The sequence below is a fragment of the Mya arenaria genome, chromosome 5 (assembly GCF_026914265.1).
Source record: "Mya arenaria isolate MELC-2E11 chromosome 5, ASM2691426v1".
In the NCBI taxonomy this organism is placed as follows: Eukaryota; Metazoa; Mollusca; class Bivalvia; order Myida; family Myidae; genus Mya; species Mya arenaria.
In genome coordinates this window covers 52838812-52864862 of record NC_069126.1, presented here as the reverse complement: position 1 = coordinate 52864862, position 26051 = coordinate 52838812, and the positions used below count along the sequence as shown (strand labels likewise).

Here is a 26051-nt window from a genome sequence, read left to right as displayed (position 1 = left end):
AGTTCCCCTAAACCACATTTGCATTTGAACCGTATAATTTAGTCCAACCAAATTATATTTAAAACATATAGTTCTCTACAACCACATTTGATATTTGAAGCAAATAGTTTCACGAGCCAATTTTGACATTGGAACGATATAATTCCTCCACAACCAAATTTGAAGTACAATATTGTTCCTCACCAGGACTATTTGACATTTGAACCATATAATCACCTTGTACAAATTTGTCGTTTGAACAATATTGTTCCTTATCGCTCTATCTTGACATTCGAACAGTATAGTCTCCCGAACTACATTTTACATTTGAACGATATAGTTCCCTTTAACCACATTTGAAAATTGAACCATGTTGTTTCCACAACCACACATTATAATTAATGCATACATTCCCCCAACCAAATTTGACCTTTGAACCATATAGTTCCCAAACCAAATTTGACCTAAAGAACCATATAGTTCCCAAACCAATTTTGACCTTAGAACCATATAGTTCCCAAACCAAATTTGACATTTGAACCATATAGTTCCCAAACCAAATTTGACATTTGAACCATATAGTTTCCAAATAAAATTTGACATTTGAACCATATAGTTCCCAAATAAAATTTGACATTTGAACCATTTAGTTCCTAAGCCAAATTTGACATTTGAACCATATTGTTCACAACAAATTTAAACTGGCTTTTGAACCATATAGTTCCCATCCTAACTAAATTAAACATTTAAAACATAAAGTTCATCAAACAACATTTAACATTTGAACCATTCAATTGCCCCCTCAGAAAGACATTTGACATTTGAACCATTTAGTTCCCCCCCCACACACACAACCACATTTGGCAGTTAAACCATACCGTCCCTCACCTCATTTGAACCTTAAATTCTCTCAACAACATCCGACATTTGAACCATATAGTTTCCCCAACCACATGTGACATTTGAACTTATAGTTCCTTCCCAACCAAGCTTGACATTTCAACAATACAGTTTTCCTCAACCAAATTTAACATTTAAAAAATATAGTTCACCGCAAAACAAATTTGACATTTAACCATATAGTTCCCCTTAACCAATTTTGACATTTGAAAAAGGAAATCTTAAACTCTACAAGTGCAAATAGATGAAGTGTGTTTTGCATAGAGGCAGCTTGTGACCCAGTGAAGAAACAACAAGCGTTTATATATTTGATATAGGTCCAGTTGTCTGACATCGTCACTTTAAGCACCAACGCTCACGTACGAGAATGTCATCTGTGATTAAATTAATTAAGTTTAGTTAATCATACATATGAAGCAATTTTATAGCAATTATTCTTTTCGCTTATTCTTGTTAAACATATACTAATTTTATTAACATAGGCATATATAAAAGCGATCAATATAAGCTCTACGACACCGATTAAACATACAGCCAGCACGTTACACACGTTTGAGAGTTTATTCTTTATGTTTGGCTAAACATAAACTTTAATATCGGAACGGTAACAAGCAGGTGGAGCTTAAACGTGATATAAGTAACGTGTGGATGAATTAAACGCTATTCATTGAAATATCTACGTGATGATTATTGATCGTGATTGAAATAATACAGACAACATACATAATTGTACATTGTCGTAGTTACTTGACCAAACATGATGTGCATCAGAACATAGATACTATAATCACAATGATACATGGCATATAACAAGGAAAATATAGAAACACTAAAAAAAAAACGAAAAAATAACAGAGGAGAAAAACTTTTCAAATATAAAAATGATATCTATCAAAATAAAATAAAAATGTACATACCTCTAATAACGGAATAATAGCGGTTTTAGGGGTTGAAATCACATATTACTTTGTTATCTTAATAAAAAAGATATCATAGAATTTCTCAGAGTAAATGCTTGGTATATATTTCATGCTATGACGTTGTCTTGCGATTTCTTTAATTCAATAATGTTGTACATACTTGGGTTTCTAATTTAAAATGTTTTAATTAACTCCTTCCTGATATTGTTATACGCGTGGCGTATTAAAACAAATACACACGGAATGATATTTAAGGAATTAATTGCGTGATTGATTTCACTATAAGGGTATGAACGCAGTTGGGCTGGTTTTAATAATATAGTGTTTGAGGATGTATCTTTATTTACATGTCATCGCTGCACATACCATAAAACACATACAATGTAAAATAACATTAAAGAAACAGTGCAATACCATTCCATTCGGAATTATAAGAGATGGTCCATGGCATTTTGCAGCAATGTTTTTCATATCTACACAATATTCATGTACATGTATTCTAAAAGCTAACAGATTAGCTTAATTTATCATTATAAATATAATATCGAGTAGTTGAAATCATAATTAATAGTTTTTTTATTGTTTTTTTAAACCACAAAAATGAGCTACAATAATATAACTTTTTAGCAAAAATGTTTGAAAGCATGACAACATAATAAAACATAGTTAAAAGGCTAAAAAGCGTAACTTTATTTACAAAGTAAAGAACGATGTCTTTGTAAAATATTGTAACACGTTTTTGCACAGGTCCTTATCATAGTTGGATCTGTGCTGAAAAACAAGTAATTATATTTATCACTATCTTGCATATCATTTAATATGGTTTTTTTCTTTGAAGCCTTAGTATATAAGCCTTCCCTTAGATCATTGTAAACATTACAGTGTAACATAACGTGCAACTCACTTTCTACAGAATTACTTCCACAAAAAGGGCAAATTCTACTTTCAACATTCAGGCCTTCATACCGACCAGTTTCAATACGAATCGGGGCAACACCGAGTCTAAATTTACAAAAAGCTGACCGATGAGCAAGAGGCAAAATTATTTTACAATATTGTTCAGTTACATATTCGGACTTGAAAGCCCTATACAGTCGTAGCTTATTTTGACCATGCATACTCGTATGTAAACATTGCGTAAATGCTAATAACATCTTATTAAATACCATGCACATAAGACCCAATAATGTTCTGCAATCCATTATACCATATGCTCTTGAAAATATGATATACACGTACAATTTGTACAAATCTATCACATATGTGACCATCTAAACGTAAGTACATATTTAAGTCATTTGTCAATAGAAAGGACTTTACGTAATAAAACTAGTTCTTGCACAGTTCAGTTGCATTGCTGTATGCGTGCAGCGCGTTTGTTAAACCTGTAATCTTCCATATATGCTAACTTTGACCAGTACAGTGATATACTTTTCCACCGGTAAACTATCGGGGGTTGTGTTGAGTCAAACTAATTGTAAAAAATATCATTTAAGAAAATATAACAACCAGACTGTAACCGGAAACATTTTATCAAACGATGTCATAATACCGCGGAAAAAAATAATCGCTTTATAGTTGATATGTCAAATCACTTTTTAACGTAATATTGAAACGCTAATGACAACAATTCATTTAACAAATCATAAATTAACATATTTAAACATTTGAATAATAATATTTCGTGGCCAGCTGTAACAATACAAACAATACCAAGATGGACACTTTTCGATTGTTGTTAACTTAATGCGCGATGATTAGCGAACCGAACTTATCCGAAGAATACACCGAAAAATATCCAATTTTGCCGAAAGGCTGTTCATTTAAGGAAAGGAAGTTGAGGTGTTAATAAAACAGTTTAATCATAATTCATTTCTAACGGAATTTTAAAAAAAATACATAAAAAATACACAGCAATGTCTACCATCTGTTACACCGAACGTCGCAAAAAACTACGTTAAATCAACATTTATTTCAAATTAGGCCAGATTTGAATTTCTCAGTAAAATGAAGATCATGTTATATACTGGTTCTATATCTCCTCCTCTAATGCGATTGAATCTTTTGACACTGTTTAATGTGTTTAAGGTTTTCCGAGAAGTACACGTAGTGCACGTATGTTTTTTTTTAAAAATATGTCCGAATAAACTGAAGTGTATCAAGCAAAACCATTTGATCCCATTTAAGGATTAATTGAAACATGTACAACACCGAAAAATGGTATATATTTCTTTTCAAGTTAAACTTAACATTTACAACCTTTAATAATAAATATAAAACCAAAAACCTATCTTTTAAATACTGCATCGCAGTTATTCTGTTACACATAGTTATATTTATGGCATATATTATGTCCATAACAACAATGTACTGTTACAGTATATGATTTAATTGATCGGGTGTCTGTCGGTGAATAAATGAAATTATACAGTTTGTAAGCCTTACTTATACATATGTGTTGTGTTTCAATGTAGGTATGTAATAAAGACACTTAAAGTTTTACTACATTTATTCTACAAGTGTATTACATGTGAGTACATCTATAGTCTGAATCATACTGCCTCTCTGATACTTCTGAGTTCCACCTTGGTTACTAATAGGGCGGTTATTAATTTGCATATAGAGGCGGAGCTTAACAGCATTACATCATGTAATTCAAATTTGCAAATGTTTTCAACTAGTATTGATATGTTTATGTTAATAAAATACCACATTGTAACTATTCTGACTTAATAGTTGTATACTGATGTCACAATGTGTAGCCACATTCTTAAAATAAAGATGTTATTAGCATTTACGCAATGTTTACATACGAGTATGTTTGGTGATTTATTTCGATTAACTTGTTGATTGTTGAGTCGTAAATATGTACTTCAAATAATGTATAATACGGTGACACTGCCCTTACAAAAGAACAAAAAAGACACTGTTCGATGCAATTCACCTCTTTATTCAAATGACATAAAGATTTTATAGCCAGTGACAGTCACTTCCTACTACTAATAACAAACCCCACCCAGGATTGTATCCTTTCTGTAAACATGTGATATTCAACACTACCAATCAGGGCTCAGTGAAGAATAGGCACTGGAAGTAATTCATTTAACACTACCCTCTTTCTTCTCTCGTATCCTCTTTACCTTCTTATTCTGTTCTCAAACAGAATTTACGACTTTTGTATTCGATAAGTAAAAATAAACTAAGCTTACTATTTCCAGTTACTCATGTCGAGTAACCGAGGTTATCAACAAATGAAATATTAACCGAAGGTCAACGTAGGGTCAACTCGCATAAGTTGTTTATTGCTCTTCTAAATTTCTATTGGTCAAGAAAAATTCTCGCTTTACAAGTATGAATCCTTTGTGGTAAAGCTTTCTTTCGAATCAAGCCATCGTCAATACAAGGTGTGTTAAAATTTATGGAATTAATTTCATCGTCATTTAAAAAAACCCACCCTACCCTTCTGCGGCAGCCGAGCTGTACGCTTTATACATGAAACTTATTATATTATCATTTTTCGATGTAAATAGTTGCTCTCTTCTGTTGTGCTGTTCAAATATTTCAGTTATGCCATTACCATCGCTCTATTGAATGACGTAAAACCGGGGAAGCTGGTGACCCGGTGCAGAAAGTTCAATGTGCGCAACGGCCATAAGTAGTCGCAAGACGAATACCCCGAATCCGGCGAGGCTCCCATAGACTATATGAACAAATGTATTTTTGTGACTTCAAAGCAGAATGTGTAAATTATCATGATACCTTGCTTTTGTTCAAAGGGTTTTGTACGTTGAACACCGCGTCATTACCCGTTGTATTAATACGCCATACTTCTATTGGTTAGCGCTCGGCAGCACCTTTTTATCCAAATCTTAAGCACATTTTTCATTAACCATTTTAAAGTGCTTTCCGAACATCGCTTTTCCGTGACGGAATTCACTTACATTTGCTAAAGAATGAATACTTGTAATTGATATTTGATACTGATTTGCATATTTGCTGAGCTGAACTAAATTGTATTGTTTAACTGCTGCAATAAGTGATTGCACAGCAATAATTGATTGCTTATTTTCAACCCCGAGGCTTTAGGGTAGGTCGCCATGGAAGACGCCAAAGTTTGGCAGGTGACCAGTTGGCCTTTAATTGGGTCAACATTTTCGGACCATTTTTTTCAAAATTCATTTTGGGTCAAGTGGGCCCAAAATTAATTTTTTGCGCTATGGCCATTTGGGCCTAAATAATTTGTGCTGGTGTCAATTTGGCCCAGATATTTATATACTAATGGCCAAAAGTCTTGTCCGGTCTACAAAAACTACAATATCCAAAAGTCTTGTCCGGTGTACAAAAACTACAATATCTGTTTTGTTTTATATAGCACTCTCAAAAAATTTGGTATCAATGCAAAGAAGACATTACTATGCATTCAATAAAAAAAGAATTTTGGAATTTGAGCAAGTACTGCAGGTACAGTAATGTGTTCAAAATTGGCATTAAGGATTTGCAAGGAACAAATGAAACCCATACCGGACAAGACTTTTGGCCATTAGTATATATGCGAAAGGGGAGTCTCGCCAAACATTCCAAACCGTTTAAATGTAAATGAACAAAAATAAATATATTGAAATGGACAGCTAAGTTGTTTTTCTTCGTTTAAGAAATTTAATGTGTAACATGGAAATAAAGTTAAGAAAGCGTCGCCTTATTCAGGTTTAGGAAGAGTATGGTGTCAAGATTAAATTAATATTGGTTTTGGTCAACTTTGTTGATAAAGCATTGTTAATCACACAAAATGTTTATCTTTTAGCTACTATCGTCTGTACGTCGTCCGTATTTTTTTTTAAATCATTAATAATAATAAAGACAAATCACGTTAAACACTTCCACTTGATTCAATTCAACAATATCAATATCATAGTGTCATCTACATTGTAAACTGTACAAATGATATGTACTTTTGGTAAGCTTTGGAGAAGAACTTTTTAAGATATATTTATCTTTCGTTCTAATCCTTTTCTAGATTGTACATGTGTTTTCTGTTTGTCTTTATGTCATGTGTGTATACGCTGATGAATAAAATATGTTTAAACTAAATAATGTAACACTTTTATTTTACAATATAAAAAGTAAGGTGTTTTGAAGGGGCATTTAACTTAAGGGGTGGGGGGGAATAACCGTTGTGTGGAGATAATGCTACCGTAATGATATACACACACATCAGTTGTTCCCCTTGTAATGTTTACTGCACAGTAGAGGTTGGTGGCTCAGTGAATACAGTCAAATCATGTGTGTACTAAAGTATAGTGTAGTTTACACCTGTTTTGTCAATGTGTACTTTGGATACTTTTCAGGTTCGTTTTTAATGTCAATAACATATTATTATTATTTTTTAACCGGATTATCTGACATCGTGAAAAGTATTGCCTGATTGTTATTTAACATATTGTATTAATTGCTAGGTCAGACTTGATACATTGATGCTTTTTAAATGATGATTGTCTTTTTTGAATATGGCAAATTCTTATATTGGAGTATGCTTAGCAACATAAAATAGTTATACTTATATGGTATTTTGTAGCAAATGTACTGCATTTCAGTTGTAGCCTTATAATTGTAGATATGTTTTCAAAGGGAAAATATCACACACTTTAGTTCTCATAACTTATCGAAATACGTGTTCCTATGAAAAGTAGTACACATTCATCACCCCAAACCTATATATTTATATATAGATGTAGTTCTTCACTTGTAAAATGAACATTTCACCGTCTCTGAATTGGACACATTTTGGAACTAGCTCATAGAAATACATTAAACCTGTACTAAATGCGTCGTACGAGGGACTCGAATCACTAATAACTGGTTTATTAGCTAGATGCTAACTGGCCTAGCATATCAACCTATGTTACTTATCGTAAACTTCATCTTACAATTTAAACCATCGGGATCAAAAGTACCATAATTGATTTAGATTTTACGCTTTTTACGACGAGACGAAATTTACAATCGATTTATGCCTAGTAAATATAAACTACAGGAACAACTTTTGAGAAGTCCACAACCGTTTTTTATCTTTATTAGTTTATCGGTGCGTGACTTTCTCTAAGACATACAGCTCGTATGAACAATATTCTCACAAACTAAGGTACGTGTTACAAGTATTTTTTATGTTACTTCGGGCGCAAAACATACTCGACAGCGCCACCACAACTCGACAGCGCCATCACCAGAGCAACAGCGCCACCACTTATACAATTATGTGCATTTTTTTTCTTTTCATGGAGGGCTTATTTTTTTGTTGTGTTCCTGCGTAAGTACTATACAAAAAATTGAAGGCGCCAGAAAGTTATTACAAAACATAAAACATAGTGCAAAAAGTGCATAGTGCATGGAAAAAAAATATATTCAGACCAAACAAAAGAGTGAAATAGTTACGAAATACATGATATTTTATTACGTTAAGGACAGATGCCATATAACTTGGAGATGGATTAATCCTATGGGCAGTACAACCAATATCGCACGGTTGAATACAAAGGAATTTAACCGTTTCTCGGCATTGATTTTCTATTAATGATAAAAAAAATGTTCAAAAAGGGCCAATATACAGTTTTAAATATATTTTTTCCGAAAAACGCATTTAAAAGAGAAAAATATCTGGAAAATAATTGTAATCCGCTGGTAGCTAAGAGATCAGATGTCTATCAAATGACTTTAAATATCAAAATTAATTCAATCACTTTGGGTGACCAACAAACCCTAAAAAAGGACCGAAATGTAAAAATCATACAATAAAACAAGAAAACTCATCTTAAAGGGCAAGAATTATCTTCACATATATGTAGGAAGTAAGTTAATCGAGTAAAAGACTAATTCGTGGGAACTGATTAACCAATGTTCCCAATTCTATAGCTAGGCAGTTCCTCTACACTGGATTTCTTCAAAGTTTGCAAAAGCGACCGACGACGCAATACCTCCATTTTTGAAAAAAACAACAACAACAACAGATGAGATAATGAAGAACATGCAACGTGCTGTTGGGATAAGTTTCCTGTTAAATTAATTGAATGACCTACTAAGCAGTATGGTTGTGATATTTATTTGTCATATATATGTTTTTTTTTAATTGCTGTAAAACATAACCGATGCTCATATCTACTGTCCTCGCAAACAATTTTTTGTAACCATTTCTAAACCGGGCTCATGGCAGGAAGAAGAGAGGTTTACCATGGTACCTCCAAAGCCTGCTTTTCGCTATAAACAAATAGGTGTTCCTTTTAAAAATAACAAAACACAAATGTTACATATTTTTATATTATATGAGCCTCGTAAAAAGATATTTTTGGACCAGAAATATATTAGATATTTTTGGACCAGAAGCGTTATAGCTTTTCGCTATTACAATCAATATATTATACATTCTAGGCATTTGCCCACTATTTTTGATAAAAATTTAAATTGCTCAACATATCTCAGTGACCGAGTATAGTGTACAATTTTGTCCTTAACATGCGCTTTGATTTGTAAAGAATGGTCTGAAAATAGGGAACTTACAGCGATAATCCTATCTGAATCGGGATGTGTTTTGCTTCCTGCAATAACCAATGTGACGTCACATACCACGTGGTATGTCAACACTGTCAAAATATGCACAAGTTCGATTCGGGAGAAAAGCTCCTGGCACCGCAGTTCGCACAGCATTGAAACGAAAGCGTAGCTAACCTGCAGTAAGTGTTCTTTCACGGTACCATATTCTCCGCTTTCCGAAGTATGACCATTTAAAATAATTATCAAATAAAATATAAATCAATACTCACGTGTACAAAAGTAAACAAAAGTCACAACTGCACCATGAAAGTTTCGACAGCTCATTTTCTTTGCACGACCGATAAGTGGGGGAGCTGGCGTTTAGTGACCGTGGAACAAGTTGCGCAAAATTATAGCTGCACGGAAGGACCGGGATTTAGAATCAATATTTGTTATAGACCGCGCCGAATGCCTAATTTTTCTTGGTTTAAACAGTATTTATTTCAAAATAGCATTATATTGATATACACAGTTATAGCATATTCAATATTAAATGGTTGACGGAGGTATTGATACATGGAGGGTATACAAATGAAATATGCACACAACAAAATAATTTAACAGAATTGAGAAGGAAGCTATGGTAGCTTATACTATGCCTCGCTTTTGTCACTCTTGCAAGCTGCTTGAAATGGTGTAAATGTTCTAATTATTTGTATATTTATGTATCGTTATAATTTGATGGGTAATGTCAAATAAATAAAATAGTAGGTGGTAAAATGCGCATGGGATATGAAAGGGAGTAGTGGAAAGAATAGGAAGAGGAAGGGGGGGGGGCATGGATAGGTCAGGTCAGTTGTAGAGTCAAGGTTGTTCTAGTTTATGATCGGGAAATTAAAAACGTTTAGTTTGGCGAATGAAGTGTTGAACGTGATTAAATATCATTGAGTTTGTCTGGTCCGTCGTTTTTGGATCCAAACAATAGAACTTGAAGTGACATAGGCCTTATTGCAGGCAGTTGGTCGAATAGGTGATGACTTTGTGCATGATATATGGGACAGGTGAAAAAGAAATGGTAGGTGTCCTCAATTTCACCACATTGGCAATTTGGGCTATTGATAATGTTTTTAGAGAACAAATGTTCATTAAGATTACTACAATGCATCCGCAGCCTTGCATGTGTGACACTCAATTTGCGTTCACCCTCATTGTAGAATTGAGGAAATGTACTTTGTTATACATTAATTATTGTTTAGAGTTAATATATTATGCTTTTCCAGATTGTATGCTGTTAGTTTATATAAGCGACTAGCAGCAATTCGTGCATTTAACGTTGGTTGTCGAAGGGTCGGGGAAGTTGGAAAATGCCCTTCTCATGAGCCAAAAACTATAGGTTTAAATGTTATATGGGGTTTCTGGTGTTCTTCTTCGAGAACATTTTGCATGTATTCGTCGATAATGTTGCCGTATTGACATTTCTTTTTTAAATGAATGTCAGATTATAACTGTAAATTAATTATTACGTTTAATGTTTTGTTATGAATCCTATTCGAGTTAACCCTGTTTTTGGACTCCGGTACAGCCTAAAATAACCCGGGGTATCAAATACGGTGAAGGTTACACACTTATTTATAGCGCTGCGGCGTAGAGTTGCAAATCGATTTTTTAAGTTTAAACTTATTTATATTACAACGATTGTGAAATAAGTTATCACAACATTATATTACTCACTCTCGTTGGCACGATGTTACGCGAGAGTGTGGTCTTGTGTTGTGGAGGAAATCGGAGTTGCCGGAGGAAACCCACTTGTCCGACTTGGTGAGCACAAACCAAACTCATATGCGCCCAAGCCGGGAACGAACTGGTGTCAATTTGTTTTTAATATGGTCGCTGGGAGCGATTTATATAGACCATTTCGTTCCATGTCATTTTTAAGCATAATATAAACCTTTTTTTATGTACTTATTATTGTCTGTATACAATAGTTTAACCCAATATTTAATTATTTTCATATATCTAATTGTTTAAAAACTTAATCTTTCTAATTCTCCGTAAATAAAGTTATTCTGTGTTATCTTTTTGACACCGAGTAGACGTTTGAAGAATTGTAGATGATTTCTTTCAACTGCATTACCTTGGACAAAACTACAAACTTCTGCATAATTTAAAATTTGGGCAATAAGTTTGTCGAATCGATCAAGTTTATGCTTTACTGAAAGACAAGTGAATTTAGAAAGATATTTATTCATTTGAAAAATGGCTTTAAGCGCTTGGCCTGCTAATGTAGTTTGGGCATCCGAAAAGGATCTTCATTTACTAGACACGACACCAAGATATGAAAACCCATTGGCGATTCCTAATTCCTCGTTATTGTAATAAAACTTTAAATCATTTCTCAATCTCCCTGCCTCACTAAATCTCATAATTTTGTTTTAACTGTATTTACAACTAATTTCCATTTATTGCAATATTCAAGAAGGGCATCTCAACTTAACTGAAGCTCATTTGCTGAGTTGGCAAATATAACAATATCATCAGCATATAAAATAGGGTATACCTAAAACATTTCGACATCAATCCCATCTAAACATTTATGTCTAAAAATATCCTTCAGAAACATCGAGAAAAGGAAAGGCGACATACTTTCTCCTTGTCTTACACCAAGAGTACAATAACATCCATCGCATAATACATGATTATGTTTCACCTATGATTTGACGAAATTGTACATAGATTTAATTTTATTCAATATATTACCCCTAATTCCAAGCTTTATCAATTTATACCAAAGATTGTCTCTCACTATATAATCAAAGGCTTTTGCATAATCTATAAAAGCGCAGTACAAACGTTTGCTTTGATTCAACATATGAGTAATTATGCCATTCAGGACGAACATATTATCAACAGTTCCCATACGTGATGTAAATCCCGCCTGTGCTTTTATATATACATTATATGTTTCTGCCCAGTCAGTCAATTTATTGTTAAATATTCTCGTAAAAAGTTTACCAATAGTACTCAGCAATATGGTTCCTCGGTAGTTATTATCATCATTAATATTTCTCTTTTTATGCAACGGTATAACAAAACCCTCAGACCATGCCGGTGGAAAATACCCTATTTCAAAAAGCTTATTAAACAAAGTAAGAAGATGTGGTAACTAGACGGATTTCCCAAGAATGAAAAATTCATTTATATGCATATATGGCACAACCTTTTAAAATTTTCCGGTATGTTTTTGCATTTTCAAATCTTGACTCATTTACTTTCTTTGTTTGTAATTCATTCATAACTTTTTTGATGAACACATATTTTAAATTGAGATAGAGCAAATACCATATTGTTTTATATTTCCCTCTGATTTATCTATTCTATCAGACATACTAAAGAAACTCCTTCTTTTTTTATAACAATCCTCATCAAAAAAATGGCTTGTCAGAAGTAAAAGTGCTATATTCATTATGACTTGTATCTGAACGTACGTTACACTTGCGCTTAAAGGGTTTTGCTGAATCATATGAAAATGATGAAAAAACAGAAAAACAAAAATCAATTTCATGTGCCGAGTTAGCATCTTGTATCCTTTGATTACACGATTGTAATTTATCTAGTGTTTCCTGGTTTGATAAGTTTTGCATAAATGCATCTTTTTTTATCACAATCCATAACGAATTTACTATCAATTGAGCTACGAGTTCTATCTTCACTGATGTTAACTGAGATAGGTTTGTTGAATAACAAAGAAATTTTAACAGCACAATGATCAGAGAGTATAGTTGGTGATTCAACTTCAAAACTCGACACATGCTTAAATACATTCTGTGTAGTCAAAGTACAGTCTACAACACTTGAATCCCGACTTCCAACGTGCGTAAAATTACCCTCTTTATCTCTATCAAATCGACCATTTAAAATACGTAATCCGGTTCCTTTACATAAATATAACAGCATTAATCTGTAATTATTCAGGCTCCCTTTATCTTTTGAACATCGTGTTAACGGTACATCAGTTATATAACAAGAGATGATTGTCAAACATTATGCCCCCCCCCCCCCTGAGCGCTATGTTGTCAGGATTATATGGACAATTGAATGAAATATGAATGAACCAAAATGACAGCTGATTTGTCACTGACATTGGATGCTGTTGAGGCAGTTTTAAGATAATGACCATTCAAAGTGTGAGGATAGAGTGTGTTATGACCATGACCTTTGACTCAATAACCTCAAAATCCATACGAGTCATCAGCTGGTCAACAAAAATCTAAATGCCAAGTTTGAGGGCCATGGGTGCAGGCATTGACAAGTTAACACACGGACAAGCTTTTTTTGTTCAAGGTCACTGTGACCTTGACCCTTGACGCCTAAAATCATAAGGGGTCATCTACAGGTCAGGCCCAACTTCCATGTCAAGTTTGATGATCATAGGTTCAGGCATTGTTGAGATCTGACTGGGAGAAAATTTGTTAACTTTTTTGTGTTAAAGGTTACTGTGACCTTGACCTTGGCCCGATGACCCCCAAAGTCAAGAGGGGTCATCTACTTGTCATGCCCAACCTTCATGTCAAGTTTGATGACCATAGGTCCAGGAACTGTCGAGTTTGCTTTCAAGATCACTGTGACCTTCACTTTTGACCCCTTAAATCAATTGGGGTCATCTACTGGTCAGGTCCAACCTCCAAGTCAAGTATTAGGGCCATGGATGCAGGCATTGTCGAGTTATCACTCTGACAACCTTTTATCATTCAAGGTCAATGTGACCTTGACCTTTGGCCCAATGACCCATAAAATCAATAGGGGCCATCTACGGGTCAGACCCAACCTCAAAATCAAGTTTGAGGGCCATGGTTGCAGGCATTGTCGAGTTACCACTCGGAAAACCTTTTGCCATTCAACGTCACTGTGACCCTAACCTTTGGCCCAATGACCCCAAAAAACAACAGGGGTCATCTACTGGTCAGGCCCAACCCCAAGGTCAAGTTTAAGGGCCATGGATGCAGGCATTGTTGAGTTATCACACGGACGACCTTTTACCATTCAAGGTCACAGTGACCTTGACCTTTGGCCCAATGACCCCTAAAAATCAATAGGGGCCATCTACTGGTCAGGCCCAACCTCCAAGTCAAGTTTGAGGGCCATGGGTGCAGGCATTGTCGAGTTGTCACTCGGACAACCATTTACCATTCAAGGTCACTGTGACCTTGACCTTTGGCCCGATGACCCCCAACACAAAAGGGGTCATCTACTGGTCACGCCCAACCTCCAAGTCAAGTTTGAGGGCCATGGGTGCATGCATTGTCGAGTTATCACACAAACAACCTTTCACCATTCAAGGTCACTGTGACAATGACCTTTGGTCCGATGACCCCAAATACAATTGGGGTCATTTACTGGTTAGGGCCCAACCTCCAAGGCAAGTTTGAAGGCCATGGGTGCAGGCATTGTAGAGTTATCACACGGACAACCTTTAACCATTCAACGTCACTGTGACCTTGACCTTTGGCTTGATGACTCCCAAAAACAACAGGGGTTATCTACTTGTTAGGCCCAACCTTCAAGTCAAGTTTGAGGGCCATGGGTGCAGGCATTGTCGAGTTATCACACGGAAAACCTTTTACAATTCAAGGTCACTGTGACCTTGACCTTTGGCCCGATGACCCCTCAAAACAATGGGGGTCATCTACTGGTCAGGCCCAACCTCCAAATCAAGTATGAGGGCCATGGGTGCAGGCATTGTCGAGTTATCACTCGGACAACCTTTTATCATTCAAGGTCACTGTGACCTTGACCTTTGGCCCGATGATCCCAAAAACAATAGGGGTCATCTACTAGTCAGGCCCAACTTCCATATCAAGTTTGATGACCATAGGTCTAAGCATTGTTTAGTTATCACTCGGACAAGCTTTAACATTATTTTACCATTTAAGGTCACTGTGACCTTGATCTTTGACCCGATGAGCCCTAAATCAATAGGGGTCATCTACTGGTCAGGCCCAACCTTCATGTCAAGTTTGATGACCATACGTCTAGGAATTGTTGAGTAAATTTCCCTCTTCTTCGAAGGGGGGCATACTTATTGGGTAACAAATCATTAAAGTGCATATAATCATCACCTGTGATAAAATCCGGCCCATCTGAAGTATGAGCATTTAAATCACCACAAAGCACAAAATAAAATGAGTTGACATTTTTAGCTTCAAGATCCGTTATATATGAAAGTAACCTATCGAATGTGTGAGTTTCTATCACACTCTGGCGACTACTATTTTCTGGTACCAGATAAGACAAGAAAAACTGTGATACAAAGTATCACAGCGAGCCCACAAACGGATCTACCATGTAAATATTTTGAAGTTGGTAATGGCTGATGTCGAGTCAAAGCTATGAAGGAATTCAAAGAGACCTATTTCGGTAAAACATTAGTCTATGCAGAACTACAATCATATTAAACAGTTCTTCCAGGTTTCAGTACAACTATAAGTTTTACAGGGGACAAAGTTTTGTGACAGACAGACAGCACTAAATCAATATGTCTCTTGCTTACTCGGGAAAAGACATAAATAAGGCAAACCAAAGTTACAGTTTTTGCACAAGCACAGCTGTCAATGGGTTTAAAGTAATTCCTTTCCATATACATGAACTAGTTCATTTGTATAAACCATTGAAAGCAAAAGAACAACAACTCAGATATTGATGTCACTGGTTTTTAATATTGCAACTTTGTTTGAGTATGATAAACCTGTTTTCACTATGTAAACAAGTCACTTTTTGGGCAAAAATAGTCATAAAGATCTTATCTCGACTACAAAGATTTGTTAATTTTCAGCCACAATAAAATTAAACATAAATTACAGCTCAAAATTTTGTTAATAATATTTTAAGAATACCTTTTTGTTTTGTAACATAACATTGGAATGGCATAAATTGGTTATAATATCCGAGTCACGTTTTCTTGTAAACAAGTCTTGAAAAATCTGAACAATTTTCTTTAGAAATCTTGAAAATGAAAACCATGCAATAATTACATGTTGGAACAATAACTGAAAACTTTCATAATAAGAAAAATACCTTAAACTATTTACATGATAGGATAACAACACATGAAAATTCTTCCAAAATTCACCTTATTCAGCACGGAAAAAGTTTCTAGAAATGTGCAGATTATACTTGACATTTTGTATGGGAGATAGACAAATTTGCCTGACAATTGAATTTTTTGTCAGAATAAACAACAAAAATTAGTATGTTAAAGACTATAAATGTCTGACATCCAGTCTGACAGCAGCACTTTTTTAACAGACTGAAAAAATATTTCTCTGACATCCGAAACAAACAGGTACTTTTCAATACTCTAAAAGTATTATGATAAATGTTTTCGGACTTTTGTTTTACAATTACAACATATAAAAAAAGATGATTTTGCTTACATAAAAAACTGGCAAGTAAAAATGCATGCACAGTGTAAAACAATAGCAACATCACTTCATTAAGTTATATCTCTGAAAAAAAAAGTAGCCCACCAATGAAGAAGTCTGCATCCATTAAATAGTTTTTTTTAATGTAAAATACTGGAGACCTTGACCCAAGGCATAAAAAATAGTCTTTAAGCAAGCTTTTCACATGTTCAAAGGTCCATTACTAATATCAAATCTAATTTTCTTTTAAATCCTGAAACGTAACGGGCGTATTCTCAGAATACAAACTGCATCAAATGTGAGCATATTGTGTTGAAAATATGAGTTGATGAACGAATTAATACATTATATTTTGCCTTTTCAAAAACAGTATGTTTTCCAGTTTTTAAATATATTTGTAATTTACAAGTCTCCCGAGATAGGCTGTAATTAAGCATGTCTATTTTAACTTATAATTGAAACACTTTACTTCTAATGATGTGCAAAGTATATGTCTGACTTAACAACATTCAGTAATGCAAAAGTAGGACAAAAAGACTACCCAGGTCAATCTAAGGAAATACACAAACATTTACTCGTTATTCTGCAGCAGTATTTCAAACAGGGAAATACTCCATTGCTGTAGTAAAGTTAATGAAACCAGTTTCAAACTGTATTTCCCTGTTACAATTCCAGAAAGAAAATTGGTTTGGTGTTAGAAATGGACCTTTATGTGAATGTGTTTAAGAACTTTGAACTTAATTACTAGAAATATACATCAATTTCAAATTATGGTGACTTTGACTTTTAACAAAAGAGAGATTAAAGTAATTCAGCAACTTCTTGACATGCTTTTACTATACACCAAGTTTGAGGTTAACAAAAACATGCAATAAAACTTCATCAACTTAAATTGTTACAATGCCTGTCTTTAAACAGTTAAACAACACATTTATTTTATAAACTGGATTTTGTTAAAATATTGTTTCTTGTACGACTAGCATATCAAAAGAAAACAATCATGATAGTTATATAAAGATATTTCAAATGTTATCAAGATAGAATTAAACAGCAAAAAGTATGGCAAGTATGACTAGATTATAGAACTGACATGTAGACATACAATTCATGTACATCTTTAAAGAGATTTTGTTATGATTTTTATCTTTATCTTTAATACCAATGGTAAGCATGGTTGATTGTATTAATCTGTGCTTCACAATCTACATTAATCGGCACTTCCTGCATAACAAACAACAAACTTTGATAAAATCTAGTTATGAACAGTGCAATATAATGATTGATAAATTGAACAAATGTGTTAAGAACAAAGTAGACATGCTAGAAGAGAAAATACGCAAAATTCTTTAAAATAATATCTTTGACTAGTAACACAAAATAAACATAAGGACAAACAATTTATACATGTATATTTTAATAATGCTATTTTTCACAAACGTTGACAGAACAAAGTTGTTGACAGGACAAAGTTGTCGCTAGTATCAAAGGTAAGAATATGTAAAAATTTATAAATTGACATCTGTGACTAAAACTTATAAATTGACCTAGGGACAAACAAAATTGTGCTACATACTTTGAAAAGCTGGGGTATTTTTATTTTGATTTGTGGAATTTTTGTATGGTCTTATCAAGCACTCAATGTTTAAAAGTCTACAAAAGTTATTTCTTGTTGACTACTGCCCAAATGAAATCAAAGTGGTGCCATATCAAAATAAAGATAATGTCAGGTGTAAAAAAGTACACATGTTATAATCTCAAGATACTTGAAAGTAAACTATGACATATGGACAAAAAACCCAACATGTTTTGTAAAAGATCATGATCTTTTACATTTTGAGCTCTAATACTTCAGTATTCAGTGTTTGCAAGATAAAATAAGCTGAGACTTGCCGTGTTTCTTGTTAGGGAAACATATTAACTGTAACAGTGTAACATAATGACTATACATGTGAGATCAAGAACATATCATATAAATATACTTGTGGCAATCATCACAAATATTATTCATCTGAAAAAATAGAACTTCTAACTGAAATACAGTTGTAAAATAAAACACTAAACATATGTAAATTTAACAGTCAGGGTGGAACGGATTCAAGTAGCTTTTGCGTGAATGTATTGCCATAATCACAACCATTTCCAATATATATCTGCGTCTCTACTAAACAATGATTAAAACACTGAACAAAGTTTTATTCAGGTCTGACAACTTTTTAGAGTTAATTTTGATCAAAAATTTCTCTACACAGATGTTACAACATGTCCCTATTGAAAAATTAATCACCTAGCAAATTAAACTAATTTTACAACTTACTGCATTATTATTCGTCTAAAGTGTGCAATATATACTGCAATAAAACCTCATGCCAGAACAAAAACCTGTTATGCTATGCCTTTGAAGAAGACTTAAAGTGACCAATGACAAAATAATTTTAGCAATAAATCAACTATATCTTATTGAATTATCATGATTCTGAATAAGGAAGATGACATTTATACATTTTTCTGTCCAGTCAAGGGAAACCTAACAAAACAATACATATTTGGTGAAGGTGAAATTGTCATTTGTACCTTAAAAAAGTATTCAAGTAAATTGATCAAAACTTAATCATATATGAATTTAGATCAAGCATTTTTGTAACAAAAATAATTTTTTTCTTTAACTTTCTCAATTTCTTTGTTTAAACTCTAGTCACTTTCACCCCTGACTAATGTTAGAGTAACTTTCCATGTTACATGTATTGTAACTAATTATGTGTGACATTTCTGAACTTGTTGTCAGAAGTCACATTAGCATAAAAAGAAATGGGTAACAATGAAACAAGGACATACTAATATCATCCTCGTCAATACCCTGCAGTTTCTGGTCAATCATCTTTTCCAGTTCTTGTTTAAAAGGGACAGCTTTTTTTAATGGTCCATCATTGGTTTTGAACATGACCTCTGTTCGACAAGTCAGTGCTGCATAATGGACACACTCCTTTAATGAAGCCTTTAGCTCTACATTCTGAAAAAGACAAAAGTAATTATATTCAATGGTGTTCTTAAATGCATGCTACAACAATATTTGGAGTTTTGTAGTAAGGCACATTTGAGGTGAAATTATTTGTAAATATTTTTAATGCATAATTCTTCAATTTGCTAAATTTTTTATTGTGTCAGTTTATTTTTTTTATTTTTCAAAAGACATCTTGACATTATTTCTGGAATTGCAGTTTTAGTATTTTTGTTTGATGTTTCTTTAGGAGTTTGAAAAGCCAGATGATAATATGGATTGAGTCTGGACTATTGTTGTTTTTTTGCATTTTTTTAATCTCGTTTTGGCTTACTGTTTATTCAGTATTTTTAGCACATTTCTTTGTATGGTGCAGTATGCCATCGGGCACCTAGACATCAAAGTTTTTGGAGTAATTAACAAGTCTTACTCTCTTGTCTTATTTGCATATTCAATTGTAAGTTTTAATTGGCCGTAGGGCCCTTTCCTTATTTGTTAAAGGTCTTTCATTGGTTAAATTTAATATGTCCCCTCCTACCATTTTATCATTGGGTGCGGACATTTTTGTAAATAGGTACTTATAGAGAATTTTAGAAGAAAAAGAAAAAAAAATGAATTTACTGGATTTTTGACTTTCAATTAGAAAACACCTGAATTCTTCTAAGTGGCATAACCGTAGCCACAGTGGCTTAACAAGAGACTTCTAAATAGTCAAGCCACATGAAGATTTCATATAACTGTACATGAAACAAACTTTTACACTGAATTACAATTGGATTAATGTTACTTATTATTTGCTATCTCTGAGTTGACTTTATACACAAAACAAATGAATGAAAAACTTGAACAAGTCACTGTGTTGAAAACTACATCAGCCAAACAGAATTACTCTAAGGCTGACCAACGGTGTCTGTCAGCAGGGACGGAAAGCGAGGAAGCACAGGGGCTCTACCGAGCTAAATTCCCCAATCATTCGGAGTACCCCCTGCGCGTCGGTGCAGCTCTCCTCTACATAGCGAGAGTGCCCCCCCCCCTCGAGGGAAATCGATGGGCGTCCAGCCCTGTGACAGTCCTATAAAAATATTACAGTTATTCTGTAGTATAATTTTAAAATATCTTGCAAAGTATAGTTTTTTAGGAAACAAGACTTTGCACTTTTTGAGAATGGTACAACAATTGAAAAGCTGTAAATTCAAATTATAATATTGAGATTTACTTATACACTCAACATGAAGAAGCACACGCTTTAGCAATTAAAACTATATAAGTTTTTATTACAAATTGCATATCTCATTTATTGATTTAAACATTCTAAAAACAACCAGTTATTATAATATACAATTTGTGCAGATTAAAATACAAATATATATCAAGAGAAACACCCATGTAAACTGCCAATTTACAACTAAAATGAATGTACATTCAAAGCGCAATCATGCCTATGCCAAAATAACATTTACCTGAATATTCAAATGTGATAAGAAACGAAATAATGAGAAAGTTGAATAAATTCACAAACCTTCTTTATCACAGCATGGGTAAACAGAAACCCGGCAGAATTCAGGAATTGTAATTTTCACATTCTCATTTTCATGAATAAAGACTCCATCATTGGCAAATGTTGCACCATCTTCTGGATCAATGGTTATCTCATTGTCTTCTGGTAAGAACTGTTTAAACATACAAATGCATATATAAACATAAAATAAAAGAAAACAGTTTGTACAATTGGGTTTTGTTTAAAGTCAAAACAGTTGCAACTGGTAATTCGTAATCTTAAGTGGGTTGTATTGCTCATTAAATTGCTCTCATATGCATCAGTACTTGAAATAACTTTAATTAGCTTCAAGCTTTCCTCACAAGATCTTGTAAACTAATTTTATGGAGTATTCGCTGGAGACAATACCAGAACACATTTTTAAAAAAATTATGCGAAAGTTATCATGCAAATTTTGGTGATGTATGAAATATCTAAAAACAACAATGTCAATTTTTTATGTAATAACGCCTATTGGAAACCCATAGTATTGTGTAAAACAAAACTGGAAGGAACAATTGTGTGAAATACAAATAAAAGCAAAATTGTCCAAGTCACATAGTATTTGTTTTACTGTGTTTCACGAGGGATATTTGTTAAATGGCATATTACATTCTGCTCACGTACTTGTAAGCAATAAAAGAACAAATGAGCACACCTGAAGAGTGGATTCTCTTGTAATACAAAGTGTTGTGCTATTTCCATGAGATTTAGCATATACAGACGATATTTCTAGGAGGTCATCCGAGAAACCTGGAATATATGTAAATAGCTATGTAAACTGTTAGCAACCTTGCTTAGAGCTTATTTGATTTTTTTAACTTGTTTACTGCTCAATGCAAAATGATAGTATATGTCTTTAAATGTGAATTTAGTATTATTAACTCTAACCATATTTTGGTGATACAGAATAAATAACAGAAATCACCATCATTGTCAACATCATAATCACAGTTTTTGCTATGCTTTTCATTTAAATATTGTATGCTTCTACTGTCTACTATACGAATGAGATCTTGCATTTGAATAATATAAATTCATTTTAAAGTGTTTGTATAATCTCTGTTGCATGAGAAATTGAAATTCTACAATATGAAAATATTTCGCTAACATCTGATGATTTGTCATGAATGTAATTTTAAAAGTATGAACTGGAATTATAAGCAATTGCATATTGAAGTCTTTTTTTTCAAAAAGCATGTACAATGACATTTATTTTCGAAATGCTGATCAAGCAACTGACAATTTCTATGACATAGCTGCAAGGAACAAGTTCCAACACCATATCATATATGATCAAAAAATGAAAGTTATATGGAGATTAACCTAAAAAGATAATTTAAAAAAAAACAAACTAGGAAACTAAATTTGGCGGCATCACAACCCTTTTGACATAAGCAATATGATTTGAAAGTTTGATACTGTAAAGAAATCTTAAGAAATGGCAAAGTTATTCTCAGCTTCGCCGTGACGTCATACTGACCAGTTAACCAATCGGATTATTAGGTCATGTTCGTTTCTTCATTCAGTAAAAGGTGTAAACTCGGTCTTTACCGTTGACTCGTATGCAAGTTTAAATTAATTTTAAACGAAACAAAAAGCTTTTGACAACATAGAATTATTATCAAAACAATCAGATAGTTTCAAGGTAATGGAAGATCGTCGTCTACTTTCACTTCTAATCTTGGTTATTATATTATGCAAAGTTAAATATGCATAAAGACCAGCGATGACAGCCGAGGAATCACCTATCCCGAATGTAAATATGTTTTCAGTACCCAGATGTGCGAAGCCGAGAATAGCAAAAATCTAAGTATCTTAAGAAATGGCAAAGTTATAGCCAACATTAAGTTTTCGTGACAAAATCTAAGTACACAAAGGGGCATAACTCAAATATGACCTTGACCTACAAAATAAGTAATATTATCACTTTAATAGTGGAAAATGTGATGTCTTCACATTTACCTTTTTATTTCTCTGTTTGTTTGATTGTTTGTTGAAAATCTTTACCTTTTGTAAGATTTGTTTTTCATAATGGCAACTTATGTCACTGTCAAGTTACAGGCTATGTTTTTAACAGAACACCACATTCTAATTATTATGTACTGACTGCCTTGTAGTGTTAAAACTGTGTTTCCTAAAATATACATGTACTGTATACATAATGTATCAGTCTATTAAAATTTTGCAAATAAATGTGTTATTAAATGTGAAATAATGATAAGCTATATTTAGAACTATAACAGTAACAAAGAAGTTCGTGCAATGGATAAAAAGTTCTTTCAAACCTGCCAGGCTTGCTTTAGCAAAAATCGATTGCTTTCCAATCACACAAAAATCGAATATTGTGTAACGTATGGGAGCGAGACAAATCGGCCCCTTACCAAATCGGCCTACTACCAAACCGGCCCCTAAGACGTTTCGGCCCTGCCATTTCGGCCCCTTAATTAAATTGACTCGAGACGTTTCGGCCCCTTACTGATTTTCAACAGAGACATTTCGGCCCCTTAATTTTTTTTTCTTGAGTATAAAGGAAAACATTTTAATTTGTCTTATAAATGTAAATGAGATCTGTAAATAAGTTGTAAATGAAATCTTTAAATTCACAAATAGACAAATATTCATGAAAAACATTGATATGATTGATATAAAAAAATCATTAAAATCTAAATAACTTTAAACCTTTATTTCTAATATAAAATGTTAGGAAATCTAAGAAAGTTTATTTGTTATTATAACTGTTAAATATTAATTGATAAGGCAAACTGTAAGTGTGATGGGTGTGAAAAAGACATTCAAAGACGCGTGGATTTAATTTGTTAATATTATTTACAGTTGATTAAAGAAGATTTGAGTAATATAAACAACGTCCTTATTCAAGTACATATAAATTAAATCGTTTCTAAAAGTAGGTATCATTTGTTTAAAACGTGTTGCTCTGCTACTCTTAAATTTCCGTGTATTGGACCTTATAAACGCGTTGTTGTGCTACTTTTATTGTATAGTGTATTATAATTTGTTGGAAAATGTTGGTGCCATCTACGGCGGGCGATAGGTGCTTGATCTAGTTCTAGACAATGGACATGTCATTATACATAATATTAGCAACATGCTTATGTATAATATTTAAAGATTATTTTAGAAATGATGTTTAAACATTATTTTTTTTACTCGATTTATTATTACAAAAAGATCTCGTGAATAAATTTCACATGTTTACTTGTTTTCAAGTGTAAAGATTTTTTTTTAAATCTATTTTTTTCAATACCTTTGACTTTTTATGGATATGTATAGCTTTGTCTATTGAAATAAAAAAATGAAATTACATGTTTTTTTCTTATATTTAGAATAAAAAAAAAACAAAATAAAAATAAGGGCCGAAACGTCTCGGTAATCATGGGCCGAAACGTCTACGGGATGGGGCCGATTTGGTAAGGGGCCGAAAAGGTAACCGTTTGAGCTAGGGACTGATTTAGTAAGGGGCCGATTTGTCTGGTAGCCTAACGTATTATCCACAGAAAAATTGGTACTGTAGAAAAACGAAAACATTAATTTACGTTGTTTAGAAGGCATGCTGAACCATACAATATCTTAGTATTTTTGTTTTCCGACCAATCACACATACTATCACTCGAACGATAATATCAAAAGTAATATCAAAAGTTGTACAATGGAAATAGATAAATCAAAATTACCACTTTTTTCTCAGCGATGATCGTCTTTTCAAGATGGCGCCAGAAACCGTTGCGCAAACAAACGCACGAAAGACAACTCTGTAAAAAATAGACTGTGTCTACATAATTAATGTCAAAAGTAACACCGTTTATTAAATGACGAGACAATCATTATGGTAAGAACGACAATTCATGTATTCAAGGGAAAAATTGACTGTGTCTACATTTTCAGCTCAAATGTACTTGATTCTTTAGGAAAAAGAGACGCATATTTTCATATAGTCTCCAGGTTACACACCACCATTGTTATTCCCTATATAATTCAATGCAAAATTATAATTTTTAGACAACATTTAAAGGCATTTCGAGCGAATGCAGGCTATGATAACCACATATATTCTTAAAGTACAAGCTTCAAATTACCCTTTAAGCCAATAAAAAAGGGGGGTCAAGTTATTTCTAAGAAAAATCACTCCACTTGAGAAACAAACTCTAAATATTGCACCGTCCGCCATGACAGTTCTTCCAAAATGACCTTTCAACTATAGGGCAGCGGTTTATGCTTTAATCTCCACTCTAAATGATTAATCAAGCAAGAATAGATACTTAAGGTATAAAAGTTTCAGGAATAATGATATTTTTATTTTACAGTGTATTGAGCATATGAAAACATGTCTATCAATCATAAGAACATTTTTGTATTGAGAATTTTCCACACAACGGAAGTGCATATGACGTAATGGTGACGTCATTCCTCCATAAACCTTTTACTCACCACGTATTAAATATAGCGGGCCGCTGCAGCGCATTAAACAGACCCTGTACATTTAACAGCGTACATCTCAGCGTGACCTTCTCGTCAGTACACTATGTGGTGATCGGCTGATCACGCTCCGCTGGTTGACCACCGGTGTCAACTCCGGGTGTATTTTTAGCAGTGGGTAAAACCTGGCTAATGTCATTATCTCGAGATTTACTGACACATTTTTTTATAAGGTTTCGCAGGTTGAGACCGTTTCTCGGACCCACAGCACAGGGTGTACGGGATCTGCCCCGTGTTGGGGTGCCTTTGTCAATAATTGATTTTCTTCGTCACAATGCACAGTT

At 33.5% G+C, this 26051-nt stretch overlaps 1 protein-coding gene across 3 annotated transcripts in view; it reads left to right on the top strand.

The window, feature by feature from the left end:
• Nucleotides 1-7045: 7045 nt before the first annotated feature.
• The window catches only part of LOC128233698 (hemicentin-1-like), a 65988-nt gene continuing 46982 nt past the window's right edge, over nt 7046-26051 (top strand). For all 3 annotated transcript variants that reach the window (XR_008260756.1, XM_052947502.1, XM_052947501.1), the window contains exon 1: nt 7046-7144. Coding sequence is in view for 2 of the 3 variants with exons in the window: in XM_052947502.1 (XP_052803462.1) it covers nt 7078-7144 (67 nt within the window). In the remaining variant the exon portion in view is untranslated. The remainder of the gene's footprint in view (nt 7145-26051) is intronic.